This window comes from Lonchura striata, chromosome Z (genome assembly GCF_050655825.1).
Source record: "Lonchura striata isolate lonStrDom1 chromosome Z, ASM5065582v1, whole genome shotgun sequence".
Taxonomy (NCBI): Eukaryota; Metazoa; Chordata; class Aves; order Passeriformes; family Estrildidae; genus Lonchura; species Lonchura striata.
The window spans coordinates 75,667,851-75,681,819 of NC_140740.1; the positions used below are offsets into that span (position 1 = coordinate 75,667,851).

At 40.0% G+C, this 13,969-nt stretch overlaps 1 protein-coding gene across 1 annotated transcript in view; it reads right to left on the reverse strand.

Moving 5' to 3' along the window:
- Nucleotides 1–211: 211 nt before the first annotated feature.
- SERINC5 (serine incorporator 5) overlaps nt 212–13,969 on the reverse strand; it is a 35,616-nt gene continuing 21,858 nt past the window's right edge. Inside the window, exons 5-12 of the mRNA XM_021531127.3 lie at nt 13,240–13,333; nt 11,494–11,705; nt 10,677–10,772; nt 6,980–7,106; nt 5,336–5,402; nt 1,766–1,805; nt 932–1,079; nt 212–681 (exon numbers count right to left, since the gene is read on the reverse strand). Of these exons, the coding sequence (XP_021386802.3) occupies nt 534–681; nt 932–1,079; nt 1,766–1,805; nt 5,336–5,402; nt 6,980–7,106; nt 10,677–10,772; nt 11,494–11,705; nt 13,240–13,333 (932 nt within the window). The 3' untranslated portion in view covers nt 212–533. The remainder of the gene's footprint in view (nt 682–931; nt 1,080–1,765; nt 1,806–5,335; nt 5,403–6,979; nt 7,107–10,676; nt 10,773–11,493; nt 11,706–13,239; nt 13,334–13,969) is intronic.

Here is a 13,969-nt window from a genome sequence, read left to right on the forward strand (position 1 = left end):
TATTTCTACAGACATATTTAGATATGGTTTTGGAAAAAATTATCTTGATACTACTTAAAAGAATTATATGCTGTACAAAACAGCAGTTCAAATCATCACTGCAAACTGTAAAAGAAACAGTTAATGAAAAAGTATAAAAAGGAATTAATGGGTATTTGCTGGAAAATACCAAACATTCCTAGGAAGTAAGAAGATACCATCTGCACCAAGAGTTTTTCTTTTCTTGTCAATGAAGCCAGAGAAAGATTGTCAGTTATTTGAAGAGTATTTCACTTATTCCAGTTTATGCAACAACTGTGTTTTATACACACCACACAAGCATTGTAAAGTTTCAAAACAGATTTGTTCCCTTAGGCAATGCTTGCTCATGATAATAAAAAATGGTAAAAAAAAGTCTTCAATTTGCTTAGTCTGACTAAAAAGGTAATAACTGGTACAATATGATAAATGAGCAATTGGTGTTTCCTCATTCCAAAAAAAAAAAAAGGAAAAAACAAAAAGAGAAAAAAAACTTAAAATGACCTTTAGACTGTTCACACCGAAAATTCTCTGGTTGGGCAACAGAGTGGAGCAATAAGAGTCCATAAGTACAGGCAGACACAAAACCAACAGGAGATCATCTTAATCCAGAAGATAGACCAGGTTCCAGTGAAGAATTTTTCAATCTGAGCACTTTCGTAACTGTTAAGGGGAAAAAAAAAATTGAATGACACAAAAAGCTTTAACAAGGTTAAACCATGGAGGAAGCAAGGGAGAACAGTCCTTTACAGAGCAAGATCTTGCTCAAGAAGGCCCAAGAAAGATTTGTAACATCTCTTAAAATTTCTACCAATAAGGGCTGGAAACGCCCACAGAGCAGAACTTCCCATTCACATCTTCCCTCTCAACACAGAGAGATGTTCATTTCTCAGCATTAAAGAAATACACTTACTGGAACCAATGAGTTACTGTCATCATCACATAGAGGGAAGCCAGGAAGAAAACGAAGTGGAAGTAGGCATAACTGTACACTGTGCCCTTCTTCTCATCATAAACCACAGTCTGGCCTCCCCTTTTTTCAACATGCTCTTCAGCATCAGCTATAAGAGATAGGAAACAAGAAAGTTATGCAAATCTAAGGAGAACTGAAAACAGCAGTTGGCTTCACAGAGAACACAGCAAAACATCTGTGCTGTGATTTGGGAAAGTGTGATTGACACAGACACTTGAACATTTTCTCATCCTCAGGGCATGGGCCTAAACCCTGAGTGAAAAACTGGATTAAGACTGAAATCCTGCCTTGTAACAGCTTCCTGGTTTACTGAGTAGATTTTGAGCATTGAGAGCATTTAAATTGCTCTACAATTGCTCTGTAATATTTTTCTGGCAAGACCAAACTGATAATCCTGATTGTACCAGGTCTGCAAACAGGACACTCCCTTCCTATCTCACTCCTCAACTGCAGTCCCTGCAGAGCTGCTGAACCAAAAGTTCAGCAGCCAATTACACTCACAGGCATGCCAAAACCAGAGATTACTCTTTGTATGTTGCAGGAATTAATTGTACTTTAAAGAATTATTAACTAGCCTAGTATTTTGAAATGGTGTTGTGACATCTCTTGCTTCCCTCTGTAACCTAACTTGGAGAACTTCATCAGCTTCAGTTTGCATTCAGTACTCCTGAATAAGGGCAAGAGCAGTTCTCCATCCACATCTGTGTCCTTTCTCTCTTGGCTTTGGTCCACAAGCCACAAAAATGGTAAATTTTGCAGAGAAATCATAATTACCATCTCCGTCAGGTGCACAGCAAAAGCAGCAACGAGCTACCTGTGGAACAGACAACAGAAAGGGGGTAAGAACCTGTGCTACAGCAAAGCCAGCAATTTGGGAAGGAACGTCTGTTATGCCTAAACTACAGACACTAATTTAGAAAAGTCTGGTTTGTATTTCCAACTAGCACACAACTTAAATTAGGATTTTCTCAGTAGCTCAGAACAGCAGTTTCCAAGCTTTGGAAAAACCTGCTCAGTAAATTTGAAGAAATGAGCCAGTCTTTAAAAATCACCCATTTTACGTAACTCTAGGTCCAACACAGATTCAAATAATTATGACAAAAGATGGAAAAGCTACAATAAAGCACATTCATATTTAGGGGACTTACCTATTTAGATGTGCATAAAAGTGCTTTTTGTAACATTTCTGTACTAAGATGAAAATATAAGGAACTTTTAAAATTCTGATGCATAGGTTGGAAATTACAACTGTACCAGTGTGAAATGTACTTCTCCTTGCAAGATTTTGCTGAAATAGTCAGAATGAGCACAAGAAGAATGAATAAAAGCAGAAACCTGGTTTTACTATTTTATTTAAATGAAGATTTCTTTTTTCTCTTAACTTCATGGAGAAAGAAAAGCTGAAATTTACACTGTGTTGAATGGTAATGTAAATGAAGAAAAGGTGTTGACCATCCAAAAAATAAATATAAGAATATTTCCTGCACCAGACTACAGTAAAAGTCAGCACTTGCTGTAGTGCATCACAAATATTATTTCTACTCATAGTACCCTCCTCTGGGATTTCTTTTACTTGTAGTCTGATTAAGACAATGAATCCTGTTAGGAAAATTCACTTTCCTATTACATCAGTCTTTATACTATGGAAGTGTGTACACTTTGTTTACTTGTATTAGTTCACAGTATACTGTACAATGTAATGAGGCACTGGAATTTTACTGGAGACTTTGGTATTGTTCACACTTAAGTAAAACAAACTAAAGGACTGCCCAGTCCTGGCAATAAGGGTATTGCTTCCTAGAGCTGTCCATGAAGGATAAAACACGGCCCTGGATAGCCAAGGTAAAGACCAGCATCCTAGGCCTCTAAAACACCTTAGAAACCATAGCAGCATCACAGATAAGTAGCTGTTTCAACACTGACTTAAAGGATGTCTGGATCAACAGATGAGCAGCAAGACTGCTGCAGAAATATAGTTGCTTTGCAACGTTTTATCATGATTAGTAATGATGGTGTGGGTGCCAGTGATTAGTCAAATCATGTTGCACCTGAATGCCTGAAGGGTAGAAGACCCTTGTGTAAAATCACATTCGGGGTGCTCCAGTTTGGCTGGGACACCACATACACTGGAATAATTATTTATGCTTTGCACTTCTAAACTTTATGTTTCAGCTTATCCCATGTTACAGGGACTGGCTGCATGCTTTTCCAGACATTAAGTCTTTAAAGTAAAATGCCCAGTAGAAACACCAAGTGGCAAGTTTACCCTGCATATCCCTGACTACCTTTACTCAGGGGTTCATAAACCCAGGAAAATCCAAAAATCTCATTATTTCTCAAAAGACTGAGACTTTTTGTAAACCCCTTATTCTCTACCTCTTTCTACTCTTGTTGTGCCTGCAGTGCCAGGCTGCCTTATGCTGGGGCTGCACTCACAGCAAGCACTGAGGTTCCCTTCAACATCTCCTAATTTAGGCTGAAATTAGGGACGCTGGCACACCCGCCCTGACCCCTAACACTCACTCGGCTGCCTCCAGCAGTCAACAGACCCTCTCTGGGCTGGAGGAAGAGTGCAATTAGTTACTTTCCACCAGACCTTTCTTTATATTTACATTTAGTGGCTCTTGTACACTCTTTAAAACCCAACAGTCCAGAACTAACCCCGCGGACAAGTACTCTGGCTGGTGAGATCCCAAATCCATGCCGTGCCGTATGTGCCAGCGTTCCCGCTGCTGCTCCACAGGGCACAGACCCACAGCTCGGGCACAGGCCTCCTCCAGTGCACGGCTGGCAGAGGAGGTGCAGGGGCACAAAAGGCTTTCTCTGCAGTGCTGTCAGAACCTGCCCGAGACAGGCCAAGGCTGGGCTCGGAGCTCCGTGCCCAGCTGGCACCAAGGGCTGCGCTGGCTCTGGCGCCCTGTGCAGCCACAGCATCCTGCCACAGGGAAGCACCCTGGCACTCCCACACTGGAATGTCTTGTGATTCCCCACGCCCAGCTGCTGCAAACACCAACAGCCTCTTCAGATACCTCAGCAGATACTCTCACACTGATTAAAGACTTGTGAAATGGAAACTAAAACTGCAGACGCAAGTAACACCAGTGCAGAGAGAGCTAGGGATGGAGACTTATCTTCCAAACACACACACATATGTGAAGGGCATTGTGGGATTCCTTAAAATCAGAGGGTTTTGGGCACGTTGTAAAAGGCAGGCCTCAGAGACAGAAGCTAAGCAGTAGCTATAAGATTTGTCAGCAGAAAAATTATACAAGAAGTAGAAAGAAAGGACAAATAGAACAATGGTCTGTGTATTAACGCTTGGGTAGAGGAACTCCCTAAGTTGCAGAAAAGTGTATCTGGTGAGATATTAGGAAGTTCTAAGCTCAATAATGGAGCTCTGTGCATTGTATCTTAAGGTTTACAAGCAAGTATTGTATTCAAAATAAGTGAGCATTGTTTTAACCAAAGGTATGTGCATTTATAGTGATTGGATAGAACTGCTGTCAATATGCTTTTGCTTTGTGTGATTGGCCAAAAAGCTTTTAAAGTAAGTTGTAACATTAAGTTCTTGGTCTGCTGCCTGGGATGTGAGCTGCTGGCATCTTCCCATTGTCATACCCATGTAATGAGACTGATGCTAAAAAATAAACAGCTCGAGATGCGTTCCACAGCAGTCCTGTCCCGTTTGTGATTTGCACACAGCCCCTGGCTGGCGATAGGGCATCACCAGCAAGCCTAAGGAAGGGAAAACTGCTACCTAGCAAAACCCCACTGATTTCCCCGTGTTTCCTGAGTGTTCCCAGGACAAGGAAGCCAAAGTAATAGGTAGACAGAACAACAACTTGTACAGCTGAAATAGGGACAAGAAATACAATCAGAGATTAAATTATAGGCAAGAAGAAAGGAACTACTTATGTATGGAAATAAAAATAAGAGTTAAGAACTTGGTATCTTAGTTGCTATGAGAACAAAGGCAAGCAGGACTGAAAATGCTCAGGAACGCCTCCACTTTTTCTTCTGGTAGCCTTCCGGCATACTTTTCCCTTAAATGAGAGGACATGAGCTCATGTTGAACTTAAGATTTACAGGAAGTCTGCAGGATGCTGAATAAACCTCAAGAGCAGCAAATAGTTTCAGTACATAAAGGCACCTCCACAGGACCAGCAAGACCTACAGGAGGGCCAATGTGGACAAATGTTCTGATGAGTCTATACCCAGTGGCACATAGCTTAGATGCTACCAAGAACAGCTCCTGTTTTCAGATTACTGGCCACAAAAACAACAGCAGTACAAGCATGAGGAAAAGTCTACACAAAAATCCTGCGTGAAGAAGCAAGAACTCACTTCGGTTTCAGCTGTTGTATATATTCCTTTCAGTGCTTCTGAGCTTGAACGTGTTGTTGAGGTCAAACTAGGAGGAAAAAAAGACAGTGTCAAAGCCCTGGGCATAACTATAACCCCAAGAGGGTAACTCTTCAACATCACAGCAAACATAAATAGTCTACTCCCATGTCTCAGCCAAGCATTTGCCTGGATGCACTAAGTATGTGAAAAGTTTGTCCTGCACTAGGGTAGTTTGTCCAGCCTGGCAGATGGCCACTGGCCAGCTCAGACTGATTCATCAGCTTAAAAGTAGGTCACCCCAGAAAGGTGATGAATTCACCACCATCTGACAGCAGCAAAATCTAAGTGCTCCAATTTGCAAGCCAGAAGAGATCTCCCCTGCTGTGCACAACCAGTGCATTTATACTCAGTTCACAGCCATCACCTTGGCTCAGCATTTCTGTAAAGGCTTTGCCAGCAAACTCACAGGTCTCTGGCAGTCAGTTTTCAAAAGCAAATTACCATCAACTGCTGTCAGTGTACCAGTTCCTAGAAATTACTTTCTTAGTTATCTGTGGGGGAATCCTTTCTACTTTCTTCTAACAGGAAACTTCTTCCCCTGTCCTGCCCTTTCAGGGTGGGAAATGCAAATTTCCCACTACCCACAGGAAGGCTTTAGTGTACATACTGAGCCTTGGCAAGCAATGCTTCAAAACACTCTCCTTGAAGGTATTCTTACCCCCCCAGCTACGTGGTACAGGTCACTGGCAGGCTACACGAACATTGTCTGTGTGCTGAAACACTTCCCTGATGCACAGTAAGTGCCCTTCTAATGTGAACCAAATCCATTCTATCCATATTATATATTTTATATCAGAACAAAATACAACACATATATGTATTTGATAAACAGAAGAATAAGTCTCTTGTTTTCACTTCACAAAAACATGAAGGGGTTTCTGTATGTGAATTTTGAAGTGGACTGATCAGAAGTCAAACCTGCTCAAAAACCTGCAGCAGACAGGCAGTGCTGTCTCCTGGCAAGCTGCACAGCCAAAATAAATGACACACCACCTTTCAATCATCAGCAACTCCCTGTCCCAAAGCATAATTTAATTTATTGAAGTGAGCTGCAATAATACAAAATGAGCATCACGGGCACAAGAAGGGGTTTCTTTAGAGCAGATCAATGACAATGCTGATGCTCATTATTTGTTTAAAAGAAGCCCTAAACCTTCCTAACAATTCATTTGTTTTAAAGACCTTCAAGGACAGTCATAGTATCTGCCAGGAGGCTACAAAAATTTCAGATAGCTTTTTCAGGTGAATGTAACTGTATAGCATTTTAGAGTTTAATGCTGAGATTATCTGGGATCACGGACAGGTGGAATTTCTCTCCCTTTGCCTCTAGATCTGAATTACCCTATTTGATTTTAATGAGATATATTTGTTTTAAAAGTTGTATTATCTTGTTGAACATTTTTAGCTAAAACATCTGAAATTCTGAAGCTGAGGACAATACCACAGGACAATTCCTGAGAACAACTCCAGCTCAGCTTTATTCCACATCTCTCTGTGACTCTGCATCAGGCCTGCTGTAAGTCTTTACTCTTTGGACCACAACACTGCATGTATAGAAATATAACTGCAAACTCCCAGACTTACCAAGAATATAAAATGCAGCCAAACAGAATTGTAGTACCCAAGCCAGTAACCAGGTTTTCATCTCTGTGCAGGCCTTGACTGAATTCAGGTACACAGATTGTGATATTCCGGTTGTTTTCATCCAGGACTTCACAAATAAACAAAAAGAACTGTTTGCAGAGCTCATTTAATTGCATTTGAAAGACTGAAGGCTTTAATTGAACTTTTATCTTATGACAGCAGGTAGGTAAATTTCAGTTGTTTCTGTCTTTCTCTTAGAAAGATCACACAATAACAAAAATGGGTAAATCTGACCTGACAGACTGTACTACAGACAAAACAAAAATGCAACTTAGTAGGGTAGTAAAATTTCCTGTCTGACCACAACAAACAAGGAAAAAAACCCAACTGTTTTGTGAACTAAGAAATAGGAAGTTGGAAGTCTGCCACACTTCACCCAAGGCTACAAAACCATGTAAGACCAAATCAGGACAGACCTCAGAGCAGAAATCTCTTTAACAGCAAGGGTGCCTTGAGAACAAGTATGAGATACATACACAGTAAAAAAAGGTGGTCAGTAGACTCAGTCAAATCAATGTTAGGTAAGTTCATGGCAAACCTGAGTTACAGGGCCTGGGACCCCACAGTAAGTACCAGCACCTCACACCTTCTCTAGCACGTGCCACTGTGAAAGCTGACAAGCACATTCTCAGGCATGGGAAGACAAGGAGGTCTGAGAGTGTGCTTGATGCATACGCTAACTAATGCAATAACCACACTTGCAATATATATAAGAAGAATTAGAACATTCACTTAACTGCTGAAGACTTTGTTAAGCATGAGCAACACAAGGCATATGATTTAACTCCACATATTACTTTCTTCCCCTTCTTTTTACACTGTGGCAAGACTTTTGAGTAACTCAGATGCCTTCTAAATTCAACTTCATATTAATTCAAAACACGGCTAAAGTTCTGTAAGTAAATTTTAAGTAGATTTTACATCTAAATACTGCTTGGTTTACTTCCTAACTCTAGAATACTCTTGCATGTATATCTGTACTTACACAAGTATGACAGACTTCGTCCCCCACCTCCCCCCTTTCTTTTTGAGAGGCGTCTGTATAAAATTTCCTTCCTGTCATTTGGTGCATTTTCCTCTAGCTATTGTTGTTTCAGCTATTGAACACAAAAGCTGGGCAGTAATAAAGAAAGGACATAGTAACTCAAACTGGAAAAATCTTCTCTAAGTTAAAAGAATGCTTCCAATGCAAACATATGAATCTGACATTTATTTGTGTAAAGTCTGAACTGTGCTGTAACATCTTGCTCTGGTTTTGCTGTGTCAAAAACTTAAAACTCTAGCAAGTTCCATACTCATGAACTGCTAGAGGCTGAAAGGCAAGGGGAGTTCAAGACCTCTGCTGAAGAACAGCATCATTCAGCTGTAAGGTAACTCTGAGACATAACTCCAAGTCCTTTCTTGGAATATTTCCTCACAAAACTAAATACAAGTGGTAATCAAGTTTTTGCTTAATTAGGAGTCCAGGCCTACCTAGCAGACTAATTCTAGGAGAAAAAAGTATCATATTAGTATCCATTTTGATGGCCAGCATCCACTAACTGGACCTTGTAAACTTTTAGATGGAGCTGATCACCCAGCTTCTTCCACAGGAATCCAAGAGCCATTTGCTGCAATCCTTTCCTATCATGTGACCTAACACATTATGCATTTTGTCATATTCAGTATTATGATAATGTGTACTTGTCATAGAGGAATAGACTACAAGACTTTGGGAAACCTGTTCATAGGAAATGGTGCAACAGATGCAACTCACCCAAGCTAAGTGCCCCTAGACCAAAGCATTTAACACACAGGGAGAGTGACAATTGCACGGTCTCTTGGCTGCTCAGATTGATTTGTACCATTTGCAATTTTTTCTGTGAAGACTCTGAAAAACGCATATTATATAACTGGCTCTTCACAAATGTTAAAATTAATTGCTATAGGTGTTGTCATAAATGCATACTGTATTGTTGGGGAATGGTTGTTGGAACAAGGCCATGATTCCATGGAACACCTGTTCCAAAAACCCTCTGTCTAAGACCCCAGAATCAGGCTTATGTATGACTTGGGAAACAGAGCTTAGGAACCAGTCTCTGTTTCTAGGCCTGGGAAACTGCACTGTACAAGGTCTGGGAACGAGATAATAACGACAGGCATAGCCTTGAAGATATGCTCTGTCCTTGGAAGACATGACTTAGAAATGACAAGCTTGGCTGGGAGAACTCAGCTACATCTGTAACTGCATGTGGGAGAAGTAAAACAAAGACCTTTGTAAATTAACCACTCAGAGCTTACTGCTGACCATGCCTGTAGAATACCCTATATAAGCTAAAGTATCTTTGAATAAGGTGGGAGCTTGCTTATAAATCATATTGATTTGGTGCTTGTCTTCCCCACCGCCCACATCACTATATGATTAGCTCTTTGCAAATATTAAAAGGAATACTATATGTGTTATATTGGAAAGTTGTATTAATTTCATTGTATTACTGTATTAATACTTTTTTAAGTAATGGTGGTAAATATAGTTTTTAGGCTATAGCATTTCTATTAAAATAAACTATATGATGTAAGATACTTTCTGTAACTAGCTCAAAAACTGGATAAGATAACCAAGAAATTCTTCACATACTGATAACAGTGACAAAACACCAAAAATTCCACAGAATTATCAGGACTGTTTAGTCTTCTTCCAGACTTCTAGGAGCAAAGAAATTTATTTACAAAATGAAGGGGGGTTGGGCAGAAATTAAACAGAGAACACCCTTTGTTTGAAAAGAATATTTGCATCATGTGTGAGATATATGAATATGCAACAGACTATTGCTTTTAAGGTTTAACCCTTTGTTAGTGAGATATGCTTTGGTGGCTTAGTGCCCAAGAGCATCCAGACATTGTCTTTTATTGTCCTAACTCTGAATGTCCAAATTCTTATTGCTCTAATTTTTATTACTATTTTTATAACCATTTTATTACTATTAAACTTTTAAAATTTTAAAGTAAGTGACATGTGTTTTTCACATGTGCTATGTTGGAAAGTGCTATATTAACCTCTTTTACGTAGTGCTGTATTATCTTTTTTTAAGTAGTGTGGTAAATATAGCTTTTAGGCTAAAGCATAATATTAAAGTAGAAACTATGTGATGTAAGATACTTTTTGTAACTAGTGCAAGAAATGGAAAAGATAATAAAAAAATTATTTGCATTATCCTATTTGGATAGAGATAACAGTAACAAGACACCAAAATTCCAAGAAAAGAATTATTGCCTCCTTATCAGGAACACTCAGAATTTGAGGAGCCAAGAAAACTGATTTACAAGATGAGGGGGGAAAGCTAAAATTAAGCAGAAACACCTTGGTTTGAAAAGGAATGACTAAATTATGTATGAGATATATGAATACGCAATACACTACTGCTTTTAAGGGCTAATCCTTTGTTAGCAAGGTGTGCTTTGTGGCAGAATGTAAGGCACCTGGACGTCCAAAATTCTTTGCTTTTTATTGTCTCTTGTTATCCTAATTTTTATTATTATTTTCATTACTATTAAACTTCTAAAGTTTTAAACAGTCTGTTAATCCAGGTTTGCTAAATTTTTGTTTTTAGTACACAACATGTTTAAAAGCATTTACATAAAGCATTAGATAACTTACTAGTTTCTGGTGGTTTGCTGGATAGTGCTGAGAAGGTGAGGTACATGACATAGCAGCTGATGACTCCTGACTGCAGCAAGCCAGAATGGGGCTGGCCTTTACGAGAATGAGGAAAATTAGTTATTTTTACAGACACGTTGGCAAACTGAAAATAAATTTATACCCTTTAAAGAATAGCACATCAGTATTATTTTTTTTTTTACTTAAGGCACTCAGTAAGTGTTTGAGGCAGTTTAGATATATTTCCACTGTCCAATACAGAGAAAAAGGTCTATCCTTTAGTTCTGTGTTTTAGGAAAGCATTAGGGATCCCCATATAAGTAAATAATCACCTCTGCGCTTTTGCCAAACACAGCTGTTTTTCAAAAGCTGCCACAATAATTTTATTTGCCTGTAAAATCTCTGTTGGAGTCACTCTACTATTTCCAGGCCCAATGTATGCAAGATACTAACAGCACACAAAGTATAAAATACTGCTAGCAACTCTACCAAGTCCAGACTTTACAAATGATAAATCCTAAGAAGTCAAAAGTAAATGGTAAAGCAGTAGTGAGCTTGAGAGCTACCACGTAGGTAAATTTCACAACACAGTGCCAGGCATCATCAGGTGGGTGTTCTCTACACTATGTGCTTGATGGCACACCCAGAATGTCCCACACCTCTGCAGATTGAGCAGCCAAGCTGAGGATAAGCAGAGTCAAGAGCAGCACCAGCTCTGAACTATCACTAGATTTTCTGCCCAGACATGGCTCATGCCTCCAGGCACACAGCTGTGGCAGCCCCAAAACCCAGGAGGAGGGCAGGTGAGAGGACTCACGGTTCTGGACACAGGGCGAGATGGCCACCAGGGACACGAGGAGGCACAGGCCACCGTTCACCCCGATCAGGATCTTGTTGTACGTGCAGCCCTCGGGGCGCGTGTAGAAAAGAGCCATGAGCACCAGGGCTGCCACAGCAACGGAGTACAGGATCAGAGTGACCAGGGCAAGCAGACCATTCCACACCTGCTTGTGGTTTGCACCTGCAGTCCTGGGGAGAGAGAGACAAGCACCTTATCTTTGTCTTCTCTTACCCAGAACATAAAACTCTAACAGCTGAAGAGCTCACATCCTCAAACACAAAGGACAGTGTTTACTTTCCCAAAGCATGTGTGCGTCACTACATCAAGCACAGACTCTTGCAAGGTTCCTGCCCATGAAACAGAGGGAAACATTCCTTAGCATCAGTGTTTATCTTCTATCCCAATCAGCTCCTTCTGTAATTATAGCCCAGAGCTGACTCCTACAACTCCCAGGAGTTCTCTGGAAGCAGCCCATCAGCTCAATACTTCAGGCAACTCCAAGTACCTCAACGTGGGCTAGCGACTGGTGCTCTCCACACAATGAAACCAGAGGTTTTACTGCTCATGGCATGGCCTCTCTTCTGCTCCTACTATCTTCAAAGTTTGACTACTCTTTCACTCAAAAAGCCTCCTCTCCATTTGAGTCCAACCACTGGTCTCCCTCAGACAAAGAGTGGCCCACCTTGTTTTCCTTTCTTCACCTTCCAAACATCTCTTGCAAAGCCCACCAGGGTTTAAAAGGAGCAACTAAAATAGTTGTTTTGAAAGAATGGGCTGTTTTGTAATGTAAAGTCTTTTCAGTGGGGGTTTTTTCCCTGTGGTTTTGTGGAAACAGGACTTATTTCAAAAGAATATTTAATGCAAAGAGAGCTAAAGTTAAATGCTGCTGGGGGAAGTCTTTCATCCACAAAAAACCAGCTACAGTAATTAGCGCTAAAAATATCTGTATTTTAAGGAGTTCTCACATCTTCCTCCCTGAAACAGAAATTTAACGAGGCCTAAGGTTTGCTAAAACTTTCTTAGCAGGGATTTTAATTAGAACAAGAAAGAGCTGCAAGAGTTTGTAGAGGAGGAAATGTGAAACAGAAAGGGTGGCGGTGGAAGCAGGAGAATACATGTGCGAGGAAAACTTAAACATCTTACTTTGATGAGAGTCAAAGGGCTAGGACAGTAATATAATATATACTTGAACCAAAACTGAAGTCAATGCCCAAATATCATATATCCAGGTTGATAATGATAATCTTGCATATTTAGATGCCAAGAAAGAAGTTGAACACAAATTAGCAGTCTTCATTTGAGAAAGAAAATTGACATGCATTAAGCTGACATAGAAAAAGCAGGATTTATCAGTTCACAACATTGCACATAGTTTCACTATTACAGTTTGCAAATCCAGTTTTATTCTCTTGCACCACGCTACTTAGGAGATGTATTCTCATATAAAATATATATAATAACTTAAAATAAGAAATCTTTGCATCCACTACAACTTAATGGAAGCCAAGCAGTTCAGGTTAAGAATAAATCAGCAGAGTAGAAGTGAGCAATGGAGAAACATTTCTGTTGGGGAAGGAGAAAGCAGATGAAGCAAATGTGAACAGCTCTGATTCAAGTGTCTTCTTTCAAAAATTACATCCAAGACACATCTACATTCTTTGTTACAAGAAAAAGTATTGGTCAGGAGTCCACCAGAATTTTAAGCAAATAACCAACACATACCAATTTTTATTCCACTTGTGTGCGAACTCAACCAGCAGGATGAGCTGAATGGCAATGAAAAGGAACCCTCCTGCTGCTCCTACATAGCGCCAGGCTGCAAGGCAGAGAGGCAGAAAATAGGTCAAATGCCTTTCCCTTGAGATAAAATGGATTTATTGTCTATGCAGTGAAGCTGTTAATGTGGTTGAATATCTCAAGCTCACAAATGTAGCAGGAGATGATAGATTTCAGATGAAAGGCCAGCTCAGTTAACTCAAGATTAGCTCCCTTATGAATTCCGCTTGCAACCTGCTACATTTTCAATAATCATGTCAGGACAGCTACTCGGTTTCCCTAACCTAGAAAATTTTTGTGGAGACTATGAGTTACTATGTTCAGACAGAAAATACTGAAAACTTTATTTGTGACTGGCAGAAAGGAGGTGGTGTGAAGGCATTCCACAGGAATCTAAACCCTGAAATGGCAAGGTCCTGGAACCCAATCATTACTAAAACAGGCAATTTCTTCTCCTCCAGATTCCAGTACCACAGAAAAACAAAGGTGGGGTTTATCTATTCATAAATACTGTTCCAAGCCACTCCCAAGGAACACTTAGTATTCACTGACTGGTTTTAGGACAGGTTATTTGGGTACTTGACTGCTGACCTACATATACTGCATTTGGGTAGCTGCTTGCATGTTTTGGACAACAGATTTCTTATGTAAATGCAACATCAGAAGTGTCTGAAGA